The 22,676-nt window shown below is 45.6% G+C and overlaps 1 protein-coding gene across 1 annotated transcript in view; it reads right to left on the reverse strand.

The window, feature by feature from the left end:
* Positions 1 to 11,912, reverse strand: part of ufl1 (UFM1-specific ligase 1) — a 115,343-nt gene extending 103,431 nt beyond the window's left edge. Inside the window, exons 1-2 of the mRNA XM_063033090.1 lie at positions 11,709 to 11,912; positions 8,461 to 8,606 (exon numbers count right to left, since the gene is read on the reverse strand). Coding sequence (XP_062889160.1) covers positions 8,461 to 8,606; positions 11,709 to 11,785 — 223 coding nt within the window. The 5' untranslated portion in view covers positions 11,786 to 11,912. The remainder of the gene's footprint in view (positions 1 to 8,460; positions 8,607 to 11,708) is intronic.
* Positions 11,913 to 22,676: the final 10,764 nt, after the last annotated feature.

The raw sequence follows: 22,676 nt of genomic DNA on the forward strand, positions 1-22,676 counted from the left end.
TGTGAGCTACCTTGTCAAAAGCCTTCTGAAGGTCCAAGTAAATTATATCACCATTACTGTTATCATAAATTGTAGTTGCCCCTTCGTAGAACTCCAGCGTATCAGTAAAACATGATTTCTCCTTTCTGAACCCATGCTGACTTTCTGCTAACATGCTTGTTCTTATCAGCTGCTTTTCCATTTCATTCTTTGTTATTGTTTCCATTATCTTACCTACAATACACATGAAGCTTACTGGTCTACCGTTACCAGAGTCAGTGCAGACACCCTTCTTGTATACCGGGACAACATTAGCCCACTTCCAGTCCTTAGTGATTTCACCAGTCTTTACTGACTTTTGAAAAACAACGTTAGGGGTTTGCATATATAATCACAGACCACTTTAAATATTTAAAAAGGCAAATTAAAATTTATATAAAAGTTGAATAGCCATTTCTGTTCCCTCTAATATTCACCCAAAACATAGCTTTCAAAATCGTACCTTTTTTCTACTTTTAAAAAATCTATCTATAATTTGCCAAAAATCTATGGAAAAGATGGCAAAACAGGAGTGAGAAACCTACAGTATTAGAATCTGAATTCAGCTGAAAATATCAGATAGAAACCTTAAGTTCAAGCTTGTTAAAAAGTGTTCAAAGTAAATCTTACTATGGTATATATATGTCACCATATGCAACGCAGAAATTCATTTTCTTATGGGCATTCACAATAAATCCATCAAATAGTAACTATAACAGAATCTATGAAAGACCGTCCAGCTGGGGCATTGAAACAGACTGAAGACGACAAACAGCAAATGCACAAAGCAGGAATAATAATAATAAGTAAACAAGGAATAAATTTGGACAGCATGAAACGAAGAGTCCTTGAAAGTAATGTCACGTACCCTGTGACAGGGATAAAGAACCAGCAGAGATGGAAAACACTTTGGAGTCTCGTATTGCTATAAACTAATAATATTTATTAGTAACTACACAATACAGTAATATAAATGTAGATAAATCAAACAGGTTAGCAATGATTATATATAAAAGTAAGTGTGGAATATATATGTATGAAAAACCAAGCTTCTTTAAGTCTAGGGGTAAAAAGATACAGTCTTACGATGTTGAGTAAGGTTCAGTTCAGTTCAGTTCGTGGTGTTTAGTTGAGTAGTGATGGAGAGAGAGAGAGAGAGTGAGTCGAGTTTTCAGGTGAGCTGATGCCGTCGATCTTCTCGTTGTCCTCCGAAATCCTTTACAAGTCACCGACTGTGACTTTAACCAGGGGGACCGGTTTTCTGTGGTGGAGCTATCACCCCGGCAAGGGTGGACACATAGACAACTCCCCACCAGTCAACCCCTTCTTCACCGATGGAATAGCAATTTGGATCGATCCTCCAAAACCCACTTTCTCTGCAGGCACAACAATGCTCATTTAGTGTCCAGATCATGTGTCCTGAGGTCTGTATCATCTGACCTCCCATTTATTTCACCAGGCTGAGCATCACCTGTCATTCCAAGAGTCCCACCTTCCTTTGTCTGCAAAGTAGTGCACAAGCAGGCAACCTGTCCTTGGAAGTAACATCAATAACCAGCTGAAAATCATAACATCGAGTGTCCATTAAATAACACTGCCTTCGGTCACCATAGCAACTTATGAGCTGCTCAGTGCTGTCTCCAACTCCAAACTCAGTAGAAATCCAAAGTTACTTCCAATGCCTTAAAGTGACTGTCCAACCGTTAATCTTCGTCTCTCTCTCTCTTTTCAAAAGCAACATATCGGTGGTAAATAACTCTCTCTCTCTCTCTCTCTCTCTCTCTCTCTCCTTTCCAAACAAACCATCAATGATAAATGTCTCTCTCCAAACAGTTAATAGGGGCACTCCAGGATCCCCTCACAGTAAGCACACTCATAGTGGGCACATTTCAATGACAGGGCAAGGGAAGTTGAGTGAGTTGGCTGAAGAGCCTGATGGCTGAGGGGTAATGACTGCTCCTGAACCTGGTGGTGTGACCACAGAGACTTCTGTATCTTCTTCCTGATGGCAGCCGTGAGAAGAGAGAATGACCACTGGGTGGTGAGTGTCCCTGATGATGGATGCTGCTTTCTTGGGACAACACTTCATGCAGATGTGTTCAATAGTGGGGAGGGCTTTACCCGCGATGGACAGGTAAACACAGGTCTTTAAATAATTCTTTAGGAAAGACGATAATACATACCATTGATAAACAGATATATCCAATACTGTTCCTAAAGTGCAGGAGAAAAATACTCCGCACCATACTAGACCCTTCCCACCACTGCGTATATCGAGTACAAGAAGTACTGCAGTAAGAAAGCTGCATTCATCAGGGACCCCCATCACCCAGGCCATGCTCTCTTCTCACTGCTACCATCAGGAAGGAGGTACAGGAGAAAGAGGTCCCATACTACCAGGTGCAGGAAGTTATTTTACTTTAACCATCAGGTATCTGAGCCAGAGGAAATAACTTCACAGAGCACAACACTGATCATTGAACACAACCTTTGGACTTACTTTCAAGGACTCTATAACTAATCTCATCAGTTCATTCATTTATTTATTTAATAGTTATTACTTATTTGTTAATATTTGCATTTAGGTTTTTATTGATTCTATTTCACTACTCTGTTCTACTGTGAATTCCTGCAAGAAAATGAATCTCAGGGTAGTATTGGGTGACATATATGTATTTTGATAATAAAATTAACTTTGAACAAGATTCAAATTCCTCAGTTCTGAAGAAGTCTCAGCCTAAAACATTGACTGTTCATTCATTTCTACATATGCTTCCACTATCATTCCCTTGTTTAAGTTTTAAATCCTAACTTTTGGCCACAGAAAATACAGTGGAAATCAACAGTGAAAGATAGACATGTGCACACTGAGAGCCGTTCACAGAATTATTTTGTGAATGGTAAACGACGCAATTTTTACAATAGGCAAAATTGATCTTTCATACTGGCTTTCCTCTCGCCAACTACAGATATGAAATGTGACAGCCTTTTACAAAGTGATTTCCTTTAGATGGATTTTGACAATGGTGTATCGTTAGAATGTATTTAATACATTATACACTTAATTCATAATCAGTTAAATTATTACATACATAAAAGGCTTAAGATGGGTAATGAATAAGTTCTATAAAGTGAAATGTGCCCATGTTGATCATGACTCAGTAATGCTGGACTATACCTTCCAACATCAGTTATAGTTGTGACCAAGTTATCAGAAGATGCCGATAAGAGATATAAGCGAGAGACAAATGGAGGAAATATTCAAAATGCTAATAAGAGAGAGACGAGAGGGATTAACAAAAAGGAGACATAGTTCCAAGTATTGTCAGAGACCGGTTGCTTTGAACCTGAACTGTTTGAAGTTTGATGGACAGGCGATACCCCAGCAGGGGGATAAAAGGAACAGGTTCGCTAAGGCAAGGGACACACATGACACCACGAGATAATGAGACCCTGGAAAAGCGGTGTGCCCCCACAAGTTGGTGAGAGTTTTGGAGGTCTGGTCGCGGGACCAACCATAGACGCACAGGGTGAGAAGGTACGATCGGCGGGAACCTGGGGTGTGTGTCCACCCTTGCCTGGGTGCCGGGTTCACTGCGGCAGAACGGTCGTATCCAGAACGGAGGGGTCACAGTCGGTGACCTCAGAAGACATTAAAAAGGGCTCGCGCCGAAAGCTAACTGCGAGGAATATCAAAGGTCTGTTGAATCCGATTTGAATATCAGCATTCGCTTTCTCTCTCTCCCCCCAACGGCACGACGGCGATTACTGCAAACTGAAACTGAACTGAACTCTGTGTCACTTGAGACTGATCATTTTACCCCTAGACTGCAATAGAGCTTGATTGATCCTATTATCCTAGTTCTGTGTACATGTGTGTTTTATCATTGCTAACCTGTTGCATTTATATCCTTACTATTAGAGTACTGTGTTACTTATTTCTTTAATAAAACTTTCTTAGTTCCAGTAATCCAGACTTCAACTAAGTGGTCTATTTCTGTTGGTTTGGCAACCCAGTTACGGGGTACATAACATAAGTGGGGTTCTCGTCCGCGATTTTGAACGCTAAATTTGGGACTGGGTAAATTGATTGGGTTAAAATTCCCGAAAGAAAGAAAAGGCAAACAGCAGAAATGGAGATTGAAGAATTTCTAAAGGCGCCGACCTTGGAGGCATTAGACGATGCCAGGAAAGTAGAATTGGCAGCTGTGGCCAAACGGTTGAATCTTGTTAAGGGGAAGTCGACGATGAGGAGAGAGGAGATGCACAGAGCTATCACAGAGCATTATGTGTCTAAAGGTGTGTTTCCCCAAAGGGAGCTGGAGGTGATATCTATGGGAAAACCAGGTGGAGACGCAGTACAGGTGCAGATGGAAAAATTGAGACTCGAGCACGAGTTCCGGGTAAGACAGCTAGAACACGAAGAGAAACAGAACGGCAAGAGAGAGAGAAGCAGTTAGAACGGCAGGAGAGAGAGAGAGAGAGAGAGAGAGAGGCAGTTGGAGAAACAGAAGGAAAGGGAATTTGAGCTGGAGAAGTTAAAGATGACGGCAGCGCAGGGGCCCATGCCGAACCAAGGTGGAGGGTTCAGGGCGACCCAGGAGGTTAGGCTGGTTCCCCCATTTGACGAGACCGATGTTGATCAGTACTTTCTCCATTTTGAAAAAGTTGCTGCAAGTCAGGACTGGCTGAGGGATAAGTGGGCTGTTTTGCTTCAAAGTGTACTTAAAGGAAAAGCCCAACAAGCCTACGCAGCTTTGTCCGCAGAAGATGCCCAGAGGTATGAGGTGGCGAAAGAGGCCATCCTCAGGATTTATGAATTGGTCCCGGAGGCATACCAGCAGAGGTTCCGGAATGCGAGGAAGCAGTGGGACTGCACGTATTTAGAGTTTGCCTGTGAGATGCAGACATATTGTGAGCGTTGGTGCGCCTCGAAAGGGGTCAATGGGGATTATGACAGACTGCTACAGCTAATCCTGATTAAGCAGTTTAAAGGTTGTGTCCCTGAGAGTATGAGACCCTACCTAGATGAGAAAGAGGCAGACACTTTAGCCGCAACTGCTAAGTTAGCAGATGAGTACGCGTTGACACATAAAACGAAGTTTGCCTCGAGTAAAGGCTACCAGAAGGGTAGTCAGGACGGCGGGGAGAGTCCGCCAGAAAAGTCAGAAAGTAAGCCGGGGACTAGTGAGAAGGATAAGGTAGACTGGGAGCAATTTGGTAGGAAGTCTCCTGGGGTCGTATGTTATTCGTATGTTATAATTGTGGGAAAGTCGGACACTTCGCGTCCAGGTGCTTTGCCCCAAAGGAGGAGACGGGAAAAGGGAAAACGGCGGTTCCAACTGGCTGTATTGAGTTGGTAAGCAAACCGCTAGGAGGGAAGAGATCTGATAAAGTTCAGGAAGGGCGCGAGAGGTTTATCTCGGCTGGATTGGTGTCGGTGAAGGAAGGGTTAAACCCAGTTCCAGTACGGATCTGGAGAGACACGGGAGCGTGTCAGTCATTGATATTAAAGGGTGTGTTAGACTTTAGTTCAGAGACCGAGACTGGGAAAGTCAGGGTCATAAAAGGCATTGGGAAAGGGACTGAGGCAGTACCTTTGCACCAGATACACCTAAAAAGCGACTTGGTCTCCGGACTGGTCACGATCGGGGTAAGGCCCGAACTACTAATGAAAGGCATGGAAGTCTTACTCGGTAATGACCTTGCCGGCGGAAATGTGTTCTCAGCAGTAAAACTGACAAGCCAGCCTGCCAGCATTGAGGCCCCGCCCATGGCCTCACAGGTTTATCCCGTTGGCGCAGTGACTCGGCGTGTGTCCAGAAAGGCTGCCGAAGTAACTATAGAATTGGCTGAGACGTTTTTACCAGCCTTGTACCGGGGGGGTTAGAAAGTGAAAAGGAGGAGCGTGGTGGAACAGGAGGAAGTGAGGGAGCTGCGGCAGACTTAGCATTAGCCAGGAAGGAATTTGTACAGGCACAGGAGCGAGACGAGGAGCTGATGGTTTCGGCGGAGACAGCTCTCTCTCAGACGCAGAATTAAAAAGGGAACCAGTGGGCTATTGTGTGAAGGAGGGAGTACTAAGGAAGAAATGGAGACCAAGTACCGTGCCCGCAGATGAGATACGGGGGATGGTGCCAAAAATTTATGGGGATGAGATTCTTAACCTGGCCCACAAGATACCCCTCAGTGGACATTTTGGGGGGAGGAAAACAGTCGGCAGAATCATGAAAGAGTTTTACTGCTGCACAGGAGGAAGGATGATATTGACTATTGCAGACGTGAGCTGACACAGTTACAGGCTTTTGATATGTTAACAGCTTGCCACGATAGGCGAACAAACTTAGTCGGTGTTATCACGAAAATTAATGAGGCTAGGCTGCCACCTGATAAGGGGAAAACCCATTTTGAAAAGATAAGCATGGGGCCGACCAGATGGGAGAAGTCTATTGTTTTGACCAGTTTTGCTGATAAGGTCTCTCCCTTAATCCCCGAACAAAGCGACCCGTAACAGAGCTAATTAAATGGCACGCACACGTAGGTCCAGATGTCCCGAGGCGATGCAAAGAGCTGGGTATGGAGTTGTTGTCACATCAGGTCAGCCTAGTGAGCAACACCTCATAGAATGATTAATTCAGTGACAAAAGGGCTAAAGAACACAGAAGTGTATATTGGCGATGTAGTGGTCTGGAGTGACACGTGGGAAGAGCACATTGTGGCACTGTTTAAACGGCTGTCTAAAGCCAGCCTGACAGTGAACCTCGCAAAAAGTGAATTCGGCCACGGAGAAATCACTTATCTGGGATTTGTGGTGAGACAAGGGCAGCTGGCACCAATGCAAGTTAAGGTGCGGGCTATCTCTGACGTCCCAACCCCGACAGACAAGAGAGCCCTGAGAAGGTTCTTGGAGATGGTGGGGTACTATAGGAAGTTTTGCAAGAACTTTGCGGATATTACCCACCCTCTTACTAAGCTTTTGCCAAAGAATGCTAAGTTGGTATGGGACGACCCTTGTTATCTTGGTCCGGGACGACCCTTGTTATCTTGAGAAAACCACTGAGAAGTTACACTGATCACAACCCATTAGTGTTTTTGGCCACTATGAAGTTTGCTAAGTTGGAGCCTGGTCTTAGAGGATTATTAAAATAACACATATAAAAGGAACGGAAAATGTGATTGCTGACTGTCTGTCAAGGTGTTGGCAACTCTCTGTATAAGCCAAATAGCTGATGATGTGTGTATCTAATAATGTATTCATGCCTATAATTTTTACCCCGGTAAAAATCCTTTGAAGGGTAGGGGTGTGACCAAGTTATCAGAAGATGCCGATAAGAGAGATAAGAAAGAGACAAATTGGGGAAACATTCAAAATGCTAATAAGAGAGAGACGAGAGGGATTAACAAAAAGGAGACACAGTTCCGAGTATTGTCAGAGACCGGTTGCTTTGAACCTGAACTGTTTGAAGTTTGATGGACAGGCGATACCCCAGCAGGGGGATAAAAGGAACAGGTTCGCTAAGGCAAGGGACACACACGACACCACGAGATAACGAGACGAGACCCTGGAAAAGCGGTGTGCCCCCACAAGTTGGTGAGAGTTTTGGAGGTCTGGTCGCGGGACCAACCATAGACGCACAGGGTGAGAAGGTACGGTCGGCGGGAACCTGATGTGTGTGTCCACCCTTGCCTGGGTGCCGGGTTCGCCGCAGAAGAACGACTGTATCCGGAACGGAGGGGTCACAGTCAGTGACCTCAGAAGACATTAAAAAGGGCTCACGCCGAAAGCTAACTGCGAGGAATATCAAAGGTCTGTTGAATCCGATTTGAATATCAGCATTCGCTCTCTCTCTCACTCCCCCCAACGGCACGACGGCGATTACTGCAAACTGAAACTGAACTGAACTCTGTGTCACTTGAGACTGATCATTTTACCCCTAGACTGCGATAGAGCTTGATTGATCCTATTATCCTAGTTCTGTGTACATGTGTGTTTTATCATTGCTAACCTGTTGCATTTATATCCTTACTATTAGAGTACTGTGTTACTTATTTCTTTAATAAAACTTTCTTAGTTCCAGTAATCCAGACTCCAACTAAGTGGTCCATTTCTGCTGGTTTGGCAACCCAGTTACGGGGTACATAACATAGTTTTCACATTAAATTCATATTGCCTTTATACAGACTCTTAAAATTTAGCAGAGATCCGGTAAAGACCATTTAGACCCAACAGCAGAATTAGGCTATTCTGGCCATCAAATATGTCCATTGAAAAAGTTTAAATTGATTAATGTTTTAAGAAAAAAGAATTACATGGATGGAACGAACCAGCTTGTTCTTTGAAAGTGAAGACAGAAACTCATTGGGTCAAATATCCTACTTCAGTGCTATATCCTGATTGAAGTGAGTTCCAATTACCAAGTGGCATACAATTTGCAAACTCACCTCCATGAATGTACAGCTCATCCTGCATCTCTTTAGCAACTTGAGCTGGAGTGATATACTCCTTACCATCCAATGTGTGTATCACATCCAACTGTTTGTCCGCTATCAGCTTAGCAACAATTTCAACACAGTTTCGTTCCGATAACCTACAGAAATGAGATTGTAAATAAAATCAGATCTACAGTACTGCACAAAAGTCTTCTGCACATATATATAGCTAGAGTGCATGCACAGTACTGTATCAGTCAAGGTGGAGCGGAGAGCACGTTTGTAACCTGGCAGGAGCAAAGGATGTTCAGAATGGAGAGAGAGGAACGCCACCGGAGGGTTGTGGGTCAGGTGGCAGAGGAAAGCCAGGGGCAGACACACCCAGCCCCGAGACACCAGGTAAGGGCACTTGATTCCAAACAATTGGTTTACTCATCATTACAGAATGTCTCTTTGGTGCTTTCCTCTCCCTCCTCTCTCCCTTCCTCTTTTCCTAAACATGATTCCCCTCTCCCCGTCCCCTTCCCACTCTCAGTCCACAATACAGGCCCTTATCAGAATCAGGTTTATCATCACTCATTTTTTTCCCCAACAGCAGTACAGTGCAATGCATAAAATTACTACAGTACTGTGCAAAAGTCTTAGGCTTCCTAGCTATATATGCGCCTAAGACTTTTGTATAATACTATGTTGCTCATTTTTAAAATACAGGTCGACTAGCCCTTATCCAAAATTATAAAATCCAAAAACTTTCAAATGTGAAATTCTTTTCAGTGCTGACATGACATCACAAATGGAAAATCCTCCAAGGCGCTGGGAAGGTTCCCAGGTGATGCACAAGTCGCTGCGCACCACACAGTTCCCAAAAGTGATTTCACATATGTAATAAACAGCAGTCAATCAAAAATAGAAAAACACTCAATAAAGCAAAAAGTGAAGATCTCGATAATGCATTGAAACAGTGGATTCGTCAGACTGAACACATGTTGCTTCACAGTGCGCTGATCGTGAAACAAGCAAAGGTCTATCACAATGAACTGAAATTGAAGGCAATTGTGAATATTCAGCAGGCCAGTTACAGAAATTTAACAAAAGGCATAGCATTAAATTTTTAAAGATTTGTGGTGATAAAGCATCTGCTGATCACAAAGCAGCAAAGAAATTCACTGATGAGTTTGCCAAGATCATTGCTGATGAAAATCCAACATGAACAGCTGTATCAGTACAGATGTGTGATGAAATGTAAGATAAAGACTGCTTACCGGTAGCACACAAATTCAGTGTCGGGAATTATGGTGATCTCAAGCTATCTCATTACATATTCCAAAATCCCATAAAATCTGAAATCCGACACACTTCTGGCCCCAAGCATTTCAAATAGGGGGTACTCAAACTATATGTCTTTTTTAAGGTAGCCTCCAACCCAATGGCATGAATATTGATTTTTCCTTCTAGTAATTTATTTCCCTCTCCCTCCCTCCCAATCTTTTTCTATTCCCCACTCTGGTCTCTTGCCTCTTCTTACCTGCCTAACACCTCCTCCTCTTTCTCTTTCTCCTATGGTCCACTCTCCTCTCTGATCGAATTCCCTCCTCTCCAGCCACCTTTCCTACCCACCTGGCTTCACGAATCACTTTCTAGCTATCCTCCTCCACCCCCCAACCTTTTTATTCTGGCATCTTCCCCCTTTGTTTCCAGTCCTGAAGACAGGTCTCAGCCCGAAATATCGACTATTCTTTAATTTCTCTGCCTGACCTGCTGAGTTCCTCCAGCATTTGTGTGTGTTGCTTTGGATTTAAAGCATCTGCAGATTTTCTTGTCTTTAGGCTGGTGGCGTAGTGGCATCAGTGCTGGACTTTAGGACGAAAGGTCCTGAGTTCGAATCCAGCTGGCTCCCCTGCACACTTTCCATCCGTGCTGGTGATCTCTTTGGAAACTCACCCGGCAGAAGGCAATGGCAAACCACTGCTGTAACTTGCCTTGTACGCGGTTCCCTACTACATCAGAGCGGCGTGGAGGTCCACTAACCGGAGAAACTTTCCTATCTTTTTCAAGGATCAAATTTATTCGCCATATGCAGTTACCTGCATTAGGGATTTGTCCTGGTTTGTTGGTGTGACATACAACAAAAAAAGTTCAATAATTTTAAAGGAAAAAGAATTATATGAAAATAAAGACAGAGGTGAAAGTACAAATATGGATTTAAAAGTGCATAAATACTGGCATGTTCAACGTGGACAGCAAAGTGGGTTAGAGTTTACTGCGCAGTGATTGATGTGATAGATGGGGTGGTGGAGGGGCCAACTGGAACAGGATAATGTGACTCTGGGCACAGATTGTTTCACTGCATGTTTTGATCTACTTATGACAAATAAAGCTAATCTCTTCGACGGTATTGTGGTTCCACAGGGTGGAATTAGAAACTGCACTTTGAAGATATACATAAAAGTGAGTAACTTCAGAATGCACAACAGCTCTGTAATCCTCAAACATATGGAAGCAACTGCAGTTTCCAAGTTTGGAAGTAACAATTCCAAAATTACTCACTTGCTTCGCACATGTGTTTTCTTTAAAATGGTAAGGTTTATGTCAATGTAGATTATTTTCAGACAAACAGCCGTTGATTTTTGTTTAGAGCCCATAAAGCGTTAAAGCACGACGACAGGTAAAGTGATCAGTGAAAGGCCAATTAGTACTAAATAGGAAAACGGGACTGACACAAAGTTGAACTAAACCATCTCCCGTCTCTGCAGAACTGGGCCTTTAACCTGGGATGCACGGCTGCTGAAAGTTTCAGGCCGAAGGGAACTGAGCGCAGTCGTTATAGGAAGTGAGTGGGGTAGCAAGGGAATGTGTACCTGAGAGGGTTGGAGAGGAAATGTGTACCCCGGGGTAGGGTGGCAGTACCCGGGTGGGATTTGGGGTGCGTGTGTACTGGGGTATACACTTGGGGAGGGGGCTCTATACGGCAGCCGGATGAAGCAGGAGCCTTTCTATAGATGACTGGTTTTGCGTACCACTGTCCACCACCACCCTACTTCCCTCCGTCTCTCTCCTCCCTCTCTCCCCCCTCCCTACCCCTACCCTCCTGCCCCTCCGTCTCTCCCCTCCCTCTCCCCCTCCCCTCCCGCCCCTCCGTCTCTCCCCCCACACTCCCCGTCTCTCCTCCCTCCCCTCCCCCTCCCCTCCACACTCCCCTCCCTACCCGTCCTCCCGCTGCCCCTCCATCTCTCCCCCCTCATCCCCTCCACTCTGACTACCTCTGCGCGGTGCTGGCGAACTGCGCTCGCTGGAAGTCGGCCGCCAGCCGGCGGATCTCAGCCCAGTCTGCAGCCATTTTCGGTGGCTCGGTCGGTCAGCCGGCCGGCTGTGATGGTCGCTAGCGGAGCCGGGGGTGTACGGCGGACCTCGGGACCCGCCGCAATCACACGTCTGCAGTACAGCTGCCGTACGGGCTCTCGACGCGGCCAAACCTCTCCGCACGACAGGCGTTCTCGTTCCTCTGGCGAAATTCACTCCGCCTCTCTGCTCTTCTGCAGAGCAACAGTGGAGTCAGAATCACTGACCTGCGGGGTGTGAAATCAGCCTTGCCACAGATTACAAAAATAAATAACAAAAGGGAAAAAAGGGATTTTATGCCGTGGCTGCTGCCATCCAGAACCCGGATAGCAGAGGGGAAGATGCTGTTCCCGGGTCGTTGAGTGTGTGCCCTCCCCTCAGGTTTCTGTACCTCCTTCCTGACAGTAACAGTGCGGAGTCCTGGGTGATGGGGCGACTGGTGCCCATGATGGAGCCGACAGAGTTTACAACTTACTGCAGCTTCTTCCAATCCTGTACAGTCGCCCCTCCATAACAAACGGCGATGCAACCAGTTAGAAAGCTTTTGTGAACATTTAAAGTTCAGCGTACCTTGGGCTGAACTGAATATGCCTGCACCCTTGCGATTTTCTGTTTTTATATTCTCGTATTTTTTGCTTGCTTTTTGCCGTTTGCACATTTTTTTGCGTGGGGGGGTGGTTGATGTTTTTCTTTGAATGGCTTTTCTGCCTGTGGAAAGGAACGATCTCGGTTGTATACCGCATACGTTGAGAATAAATATACTTTCAATCTCGCACTTTTGAATCAGTTTTGTTTTGGAAGTGTGCTTTTTTTTTAAACAAAAACGAGTTTATTTCAAGTACTAATAAACACGAAATATCTTGCAGGTTCTTCACCTGTTCCTTTCAAGTCTATTGTCATTTTTACCATAAGCTGCTGGTACCGTACACAGTAAAAACGAAACAACATTCCTCCAGGACCATGGTGCTAATGAAACAACACAAAACTACACTTAGACTATGTGAGACAGCACAAGACTACACTAGACTAAGTAAAACAACACAAAAACCACACTAGACTACAGACCAACACAGGACTACATAAAGTGCACAAAACAGTGCAGTACAATAATTAATAAATAAAACAATAGGCACAGTAGAGGACAAATTGCAATATAATAATAAATTATGTAGATGTCAATTTAGACTCTGGGCACTAAGGAGTCTGATGGCTTGGGGGAAGAAACTGTTACATAGTCTGGTCGTGAGAGCCCGAATGCTTCGGTGCCTTTTGCCAGATGGCAGGAGGGAGAAGAGTTTGTATGAGGGGTGTGTGGGGTCCTTCATAATGCTGTTGGCTTTGCGGATGCAGCGTGTGGTGTAAATGTCTGTAATGACGGGAAGAGAGACCCCGATGATCTTCTCAGCTGACCTCACTGTCCGCTGCAGGGTCTTGCGATCCGAGACGGTGCAATTTCCGAACCAGGCAGTGATGCAGCTGCTCAGGATGCTCTCAATACAACCTCTGTAGAATGTGGTGAGGATGGAGGGTGGGAGATGGACTTTTCTCAGCCTTCGCAGAAAGTAGAGACGCTACTGGGCTTTCTTGGCTATGGAGCTGGTGTTGAGGGACCAGGTGAGATTCTCCGCCAGGTGAACACCAAGAAATTTGGTGCTGTTGACGATCTCAACGGAGGAGCCGTCACTGTTCAGCGGAGAGTGGTCGCTCTGTGTCCTCCTGAAGTCAACAACCATCTCTCCTGTTTTGTTCACATTCAGAGACAGGATGTTGGCTCTGCACCAGTCTGTTAGCCGCTGCACCTCCTCTCAGTATACTGACTCATCGTTCTTGCTGATGAGACCCACCATGGTCGAGTCATTGGCGAACTTGATGATGTGGTTCGAGCTGTGTGTTGCAGCACAGTCGTGGGTCAGCAGAATGAACAGCAGTGGACTGAGCACACAGCCCTGGGGGGACCCCGTGCTCAGTGGGATGGTGTTGGAGATGCTGGTACCAATTCGAACTGACTGAGGGCTCTCAGTCAGGAAGTCTAGGATCCAGTTGCAGAGGGAGGTGTTCAGGCCCAGCAGTTTCAGCTTTCCAATCAGGTGCTGAGGAATTATTGTGTTGAATGCTGAACTGAAGTCAGCATTCCAATGTATGTATCTTTTTTGTTCAGTCCTGATGAAGGGTCTCGGCCCAAAACATCGACTGCTTATTCCCCTCCATAGATGCTGCCTGCCCTGCTGAGTTCATCCAGCATTTTTTGGTTATTTCAAGTACGATAAAATGAATTGCTTTGGTGCCACAGTGTGACACTATTACAACTTGGGGCATTCCTGTGTCCTGGGTCCAATCCCAGCATCGTCTGTAAGGAGTCTGTAGACTCTCCCTGTGACCGAGTGGGTTTCCTGCGGATGCTCCAGTTTCCTCCCACAGTCCAAACACATACCAGTTAGAAGGTTCATTGTTCATTGTAAATTCTACTGTGATTAGACTAGGGTTAAATTGGTGAGCTCCTGGGAGGTGTGGCTTGTTGGGCCAGAAGGGCCTATTCCACACTGTATCTTGAAATAAACTTTATTAATATTTTTTTCTTATTTATCATTAAAATCATGAGGTGTGTAGATATGTCATAGTCTTTTCTCCAGGGCTGGAGAATCCCAAAACGTGAGAACACAGATCTACATCAATGATCTGGATGATGAAGTGGTTAACTGGATCAGCAAATTTGGGGATGACACTGAGATTGGGGATGTAGTGTACAGTGAGGAAAGCTGTCATGGCTTGCAGAGGGAAATGCATCAGCTGGAAACTGGCTGAAAAATAGAAGATGAAATTTAACACAGACAAGTGCGAGGTGTTGCACTTCAACCAGAGTAGGTGTTACACAGTGAACGGTAGGGCGCTGAGTGTGACAGGACAAAGGGATTAGGGAATGCAGCTCCATATTGCATTGTAAGTAGTGTCACAGGTAGATATGTCCGTAAAGAAAGCTTTTGGTACATTGGCCTTCATAAATTAAAGTACTGAGTACAGGAGATGGGATGCTGCTGTATGTTGAAGTTGTATGAGACATTGGTGAGGCCTCATTTGGAGTATTATGTGTAGCTCTGGCCACCTACCTCAAAGTTCAAGGTAAAATTTGTGAGTACATGCATGTCACCACATACAACCCCGAGGTTCTTTTTCTGCTGGCATAGTTAGCAGATCTATAGAACAGGAAACTGTAAATCGTAATCATCAGGGACTGTCAACTGTAAACAAACTGTGCAGATATGCATATAAATAAATAAATAGCAATAAATAACGAGCATGAAATAACAATATAACAGAGTCCCTAAATGAATGTAGTTATCCCTTTTTGTTAAAGAGCCTGATGGTTGGGGGTAGTAACTTTTTGAACCTGGTGGTGGGAATACTGGGGCACCTGTACCTTCTACCTGATGGCAGCAGCAAGGAAAGAGCATGGCCTGGGTGGTGAGGATCTTCGACGATGGATGCTGCTACTCTACAGCAGCATTTCATGTAGATGGTTGGGAGGGTTTTACCCATGATGTACTGGGCTGAATCCACTACCTTTTTTAGGAATTTTCACTCAAAGGCATTGGTGTTCCCATACCAGGCTGTAACGCAGCCGGTCAGCACACTTTCCATCGCACATCTATAGAAATGTGCCAAGGTTTTCGATGACATGCCAAATCCCCACGGACTCCTGAGTAAGCAGAGGCGCTGCTGTGTTTTCTTCGCAATAATATTGAGATGTGAATAAGGCTGAAAGAATACAGAGAAAATTAACAAGGATGTTGCTGGGCCTGCAGAACCTGAGTTACAAGGAAAGATTGAATAGGTTAGGGCTTTATTCCTTAGAATATAGAAGACTGACAGGAGATTTGATAGAGGTATACAAAATTTTGAGGGATATAGACAGGGTAAAGGCAAGCAGCCTTTTTCCACTGAGGTTGGATGGGACTACAACTAAGGATTAGGGTGAAAGGTAAAAACTTTAAGGAGAACATGAGGGGAAACTTCTTCACTCTGAGGGCGGTGAGAGTGTGGAATGAGCTGCCAGCACAAGTGTCCAAGCAAGCTCGATTTCAAAGTTTAAGAGAAGCTTGGATAGGTACATGGATGATGGGGATATGAAGCGCTAAGGCCCCAGTGCAAGACCATAAGACTTAGGAGCAGAATTAGGCCATCTGGTCCATCGAGTCTGCTCCACCATTCAATCATGGCTGATACTTTTTTTTAAAACTCCTCCTCAACCCCAGTTTCCGGCCTCCTCACTGTGACCCTTGATGCCATGTCCAATCAAGAACCTATCAATCTCTGCCTTAAATACACCAAGCAACCTGGCCTACACAGCCGCATGTGGCAACAAATTCCACAAATTCACCACCCATTGGCTAAAGAAATTTCTCCGCATCTGTTTCGAAAGGGCGCCCCTTTATCCTGAGGCTGTGCCCTCTTCTGGGCAGAAGAGGGCCTTCTGTACAGGGCCCTGGAGTATTGTGTGCAGTTTTGGTCTCCAAATTTGAGGAAGGACATTCTTGCTATTGAGGGAGTGCAGCGTAGGCTCACGAGGTTAATTCCCAGGATGGCAGGACTGTCATATGTCGAAAGATTGGAGCGACTGGGCTTGTATACACTGGAATTTAGAAGGATGAGAGGGGATCTGATCGAAACATATAAGATTATTAAAGGATTGGACACGCTGGAGACAGGAAGCATGTTCCCGCTGATGGGTGAGTCCAGAACCAGAGGCCACAGTTTAAGAATTAGGGGTAGGCCATATAGAACAGAGTTGAGGAAAACTTTTTCACCCAGAGAGTGGCGGGTATGTGGAATGCTCTGCCCCAGAAGGCAGTGGAGGCAAAGTCTCTGGATGCTTTCAAGAAAGAGATGGATAGAGCTCTTAAAGATAGCGGAATCAAAGGTTATGGGGATAAGGCAGGAACTGGATACTGATTGTGGATGATCAGCCATGATCACAGTGAATGGCTGTGCTGGGCTTGAAGGGCCGAATGACCTACTCCTGCACCTATTGTCTATTTTCCTCGACTCTCCCACCATGGGAAACATCCTCTCCACATCTACTCTGTCTCCGCCTTTCAATATTCAGAAGTTTCAATGAGATCCCCCCACATCCTTCCGAATTCCAGTGAGCGCAGACCCAGAGCCGTTAAACATTTCTCAGATAATAACCCTTTCATTCCTGGAATCATCCTTGTGAACCTCCTCTGGACCCTCTCCAATGCCAGCTTTTGTAAGATGAGGGGTCCAAAGCTGTTCACAATACTCAAGGTGAAGCCTCATCAGTGCCTTATAAAGTCTCAGCATCACATCCCTGCTCTAAAATTCTACAATAGGAGTAGGCAGTTTAAATGGTTTCAGCACAGACTAGATGGGCCGAAGGGTCTGTTTCTGTACCATACTTTTCTATGTCTCTGTGACTCCATGACTCTAAGATTTGAGGGAGAAATTTAAAAGAGACCTGAGAGATAACTTATTTACACAGAGGATAGTAAGTAACTGGTGGAACTGCCAGAGGAAGTGAAATATTTAAGAGGCAGTTGGATAAGTACATGGAGGGAAGGGGCTTAGAAGATTACGGGCTGGAAGTGGGCAACTGGGGCTAGCAGGAACGTTGGTAGGGTTGGCGTGGACCAGTTGGGCCATAGAGTCTATTTCCATAAAACATAGAGCAGCACAGTATGTTTTAGAACATACTGCTCAAAATAACAACACACATAAAAGTTGCTGGTGAACGCAGCAGGCCAGGCAGCATCTACAGGAAGAAGTACAGTTGACATTTCGGGCCGAGACCCTTCGTCAGGACTAACTGAAAGAAAAGCTAGTAAGAGATTTGAAAGCGGGAGGGGGAGGGGGAGATCCAAAATGATAGGAGATGACAGGAGCGGGAGGGATGCAGCCAAGAGCTGGACAGTTGATTGGCAAAAGGGACTTCTTGGCTCCATCCCTCCCCGTCTGCTCCACGAGGCGAGAGAATAGATTGCTGAGCCTCTGGCTAGGATCTTTATGTCCTTGTTGTCCACGGGAATGGTACTGGAGGATTGGAGGGAGGCAAATGTTGTCCCCTTGTTCAAAAAAGGTAGTAGGGATAGTCTGGGTAATTATCGACCAGAGAGCCTTACGTCTGTGGTGGGAAAGCTGTTGGAAAAGATTCTTAGAGATAGGATCTATAGGCATTTAGAGAATCATGTGCTGTACTATTCTATGTTCTATATCCCAACTTCCCAGGTTTGGTGGGACCCAAGTCATAGAACATAGAACATAGAACACAGAATAGTACAGCATAGTACAGGCCCTTCGGTCCACAATGTTGTGCCAACCCTCAAACCCTGCCTCCCATAAAACCCCCCACCATAAATTCCTCCATATAGCTGTCTAGTAGTCTCTTAAACTTCACGAGTGTAACTGCCTCCACCACTGACTCAGGCAGTGCATTCCACGCACCAACCACTCTCTGAGTAAAAAACCTTCCTCTAATATCCCTCTTGAACTTCCCACCCCTTACCTTAAAGCCATGTCTTCTTGTATTGAGCAGTGGTGCCCTGGGGAAGAGGCGCTAGCTATCCACTCTATCTATGCCTCTTATTATCTTGTACACCTCTATCATGTCTTCTCTCATCCTCCTTCTCTCCAAAGAGTAAAGCCCTAGCTCCCTTAATCTCTGATCATAATGCATACTTTCTAAACCAGGCAGCATCCTGGTAAATCTCCTCTGTACCCTTTCCAATGCTTCCACATCCTTCCTATAGTGAGGTGACCAGAACTGGACACAGTACTCCAAGTGTGACCTAACCAGAGTTTTATAGAGCAGCATCATTACATCGCGACTCTTAAACTCCTATCCCTCGACTTATGAAAGCTAACACCCCATAAGCTTTCTTAACTACCCTATCTACCTGTGAGGCAACTTTCAGTGATCTCTGGACATGTACCCCAAGATCTCTCTGCTCCTCCACAATACCAAGTATCCTGCCATTTACTTTGTACTCTGCCTTGGAGTTAGTCCTTCAAAAGTGTACCACCTCACACTTCTCTGGGTTGAACTCCATCTGCCACTTCTCAGCCCACTTCTGCATCCTATCAGTGTCTCTCTGCAATCTTCGACAATCCTCTACTCCATCCACAACACCACCAACCTTTGTGTCGTCTGCAAACTTGCCAACCCACCCTTCTACCCCAACATCCAGGTCGTTAATAAAAATCATGAAAAGTAGAGGTCCCAGAACAGATCCTTGTGGGACACCACTAGTCACAATCCTCCAATCTGAATATACTCCCTCCACCACCACCCTCTGCCTTCCGCAGGCAAGCCAATTCTGAATCCACCTGGCCAAACTTCCCTGGATCCCATGCCTTCTAACTTTCTGAATAAGCCTACCATGTGGAACCTTGTCAAATGCCGTACTAAAATCCATATAGATCACATCCACTGCACTACCCTCATCTATATGCCTGGTCACCTCCTCAAAGAACTCTATCAGGCTTGTTAGACACGATCTGCCCTTCACAAAGCTATGCTGACTGCCCTTGATCAGACCATGATTCTCCAAATGCCCAGAGATCCTATCTCTAAGAATGTTTTCCAACAGCTTTCCCACCACAGATGTAAGGCTCACTGGTCTATAATTATCCGGACTATCCCCACTACCTTTTTTGAACAAGGGGACAACATTCGCCTCCCTCCAATCCTCCGGTACCATTCCCATGGACAACGAGGACATAAAGATCCTAGCCAGAGGCTCAGCAGTCTCTTCCCTCGTCTCGTGGAACAGCCTGGGGAATATTCCATCAGGCCCCAGGGACTTATCCGTCCTAATGTATTTTAACAACTCCAACACCTCCTCTCCTTTAGTATCAACATGCTCCAGAACATCAACCTCACTCATATTGTCCTCACCATCAAGTTCCATCTCATTGGTGAATACCGAAGAGAAGTATTCATTGAGGACCTCGCTCACTTCCACAGCCTCCAGGCACATCTTCCCACTTTTATCTCTAATCGGTCCTACCTTCACTCCTGTCATCCTTTTGTTCTTCACATAATTGAAGAATGCCTTGGGGTTTTCCTTTACCCTACTCGCCAAAGCCTTCTCATGCCCCCTTTTTTGCTCTTCTCAGTCCCTTCTTAAGCTCCTTTCTTGCTTCCCTATATTCCTCAATAGACTCATCTGACCCTTGCTTCCTAAACCTCATGTATGCTGCCTTCTTCCACCTGACTAGATTTTCCACCTCACTTGTCATCCATGGTTCCTTCATACTGCCATTCTTTATCTTCCTCACTGGGACAAATTTATCCCTAACATCCTGCAAGAGATCTCTAAACATCGACCACATGTCCATAGTACATTTCCCTGCAAAAACATCATCCCAATTCACACCCGCAAGTTCTAGCCTTGTAGCCTCATAATTTGCCCTTCCCCAATTAAAAATTTTCCTGTCCTCTCTGATTCTATCCTTTTCCATGATAATGCTAAAGGCCAGAGAGCAGTGGTCACTGTCCCCCAGATGCTCACACACTGAGAGATCTGTGACCTGACCCAGTTCATTACCTGGTACTAGATCTAGTATGGCATTCCCTCTAGTCGGCCTGTCCACATACTGTGACAGGAATCCGTCCTGGACACACTTAACAAACTCTGCCCCATCTAAACCCTTGGAACTAATCAGGTGCCAATCAATATTAGGGAAGTTAAAGTCACCCATGATAACAACCCTGTTATTTTTGCACCTTTCCAAAATCTGCCTCCCAATCTGCTCCTCTGTATCTTTGCTGCTACCAGGGGGCCTATAGAATACCCCCAATAGAGTAACTGTTCCCTTCCTGTTCCTGACTTCCATCCATACTGACTCAAAAGAGGATCCTGCTACGTTACCCTCCTTTTCTGTAGCTATAATAGTATCCCTGACCAGTAATGTCACCCCTCCTCCCCTTTTTCCGTCCTCTCTACCCCTTTTAAAGCACTGAAATCCAGGAATATTGAGAATCCATTCCTGCCCTGGTGCCAGCCAAGTCTCTGTAATGGCCACGACATCATAATTCCATGTATGTATCCAAGCTCTCAGTTCATCATCTTTGTTCCTGATGCTTCTTGCATTGAGGTACACACATTTCAGCCCTTCTACCTTACTGTCTTTACGCCATTCATTCTACTTCTCTTTCCTCAAAGCCTCAAGTTCAGGTGCAACCCATCCAATCTGTGCAGGTCCCACCTTCCCCAGAAGAGATCCCAGTGATCCAAAAATCTAAAACCCTGCTCCCTGTACCAACTCCTCAGCCATGCATTCAATTGCCATCTCCTCCAATTCTTAACATCACCGTCACGTAGCACTGGCAGCAATCCTGAGAACACCACCCTTGAAGTCCTGTTCTTCAGCCTTCTGTCTCCTTCCCGAAACTCACACTTCAGGACCTCATCCCTCTTCCTGCCTATGTCGTTGGTCCCAACATGTATCACGACTTCTGGTTGCTTTCACTAGAATGATTCTGGGAATGAGAGGGTTAACATATGAGGAACGTTTGTCCGCTCTTGGACTGTATTCCTTGGAGTTTAGAAGAATGAGGGGGGGACCGCATGGAAATATTTCGAATGTTGAAAGGCATGGACAGAGCGGATGTGGCAAAGTTGTTTCCCATGGTAGGGGAGTCTAGTACGAGAGGGTATGACTTAAGGATTGAAGGGCGCCCATTCAGAACAGAGATGCGAAGAAATTTTTTTAGCCAGAGGGTGGTGAATCTGTGGAATTTGTTGCCACAGGCGGCAGTGGAGGCCAAGTCATTGGGTGTATTTAAGGCAGAGATTCATAGGTATCTGAGTAGCCAGGGCATCAAAGGTTATGGTGAGAAGGTGAGGGAGTGGATCTAAATGGGAGAATGGATCAGCTCATGAACACACACCTCCCAAAGGGATCAGAAGTGGAGTGAGTGAGCAGTTTCAAGTTGCTGGATGTCAAGATCTCTGAGGATCGTACTTGGTCCCAACATATCAATGCAGCTATAAAGGCGGCAAAACAGCAGCTATATTTCATTAGGAGTTCGAAGGCATTTGGTTTGTTAACTTAACATTCAAAAATTTCTATAGATGTTTCTTGGCCTGTAAATTTCTTGGCCTAGTGGGCTGATACTGACGATTCGTCCCTCACTTCTCAACCCTGGCAGCCCCATTGACCAGCCTCACCTGCAAGTTGGCCCGTAATCCTGTGGAATGGAGTGAGGAGTGTAAAAGTGCCTTCCAGGGCCTGAAGGAGAAATTATGCTCCTCCCCTGTGTTGCAGAATCCTGACTTTGAACACCGCTTCCTGGTGCAGGTGGATGGCTCAGGTGTAGGCATCGGGGCAGTACTGGCTCAGGGAGAGCCAGGTGAGGAACATCCTGTGTTATATCTCAGCAGGAAACTTCTGCCCTGTGAAACCCGGTACTCCACAATCGAGGAGGAGTGTCTGGCAATCAAATGGGTGTCGGACAGCCTCAGCTACTACCTTCTCGGGAGGGAGTTTGACCTCCAGACGGACCACAGAGCCCTGACCTGGATCCAGACAATGAAGGACCGGAATGCCAGGGTGACTAGGTGGTACCTGGAACTTCAACCTTTCAGGATCTGTGTGCGGCGGCACAAAGCAGGCAAGGAGAACATCACAGCGGACTTCCTGTCAAGACTGCCAAACATTTCCACTGCAGGAGAGGAGGGTGGTAATGTGACGAAGGCCCATCACTGACTACGGACGGCACATGGCGCACTCGGTAAAACGCTCATCCCCAGCAGTAATAGTGACTGGGTCTGAACCAGAGCTGCTGCATGGAGCTGTCTCAGATAGAGGCAGCGGCAACCTGCACAGGTGTGTTGATGGTGGAGGATACCATCTCTAATTGGATAATTGAG

This window comes from Mobula hypostoma, chromosome 2 (assembly GCF_963921235.1).
Source record: "Mobula hypostoma chromosome 2, sMobHyp1.1, whole genome shotgun sequence".
Taxonomy (NCBI): domain Eukaryota; kingdom Metazoa; phylum Chordata; class Chondrichthyes; order Myliobatiformes; family Myliobatidae; genus Mobula; species Mobula hypostoma.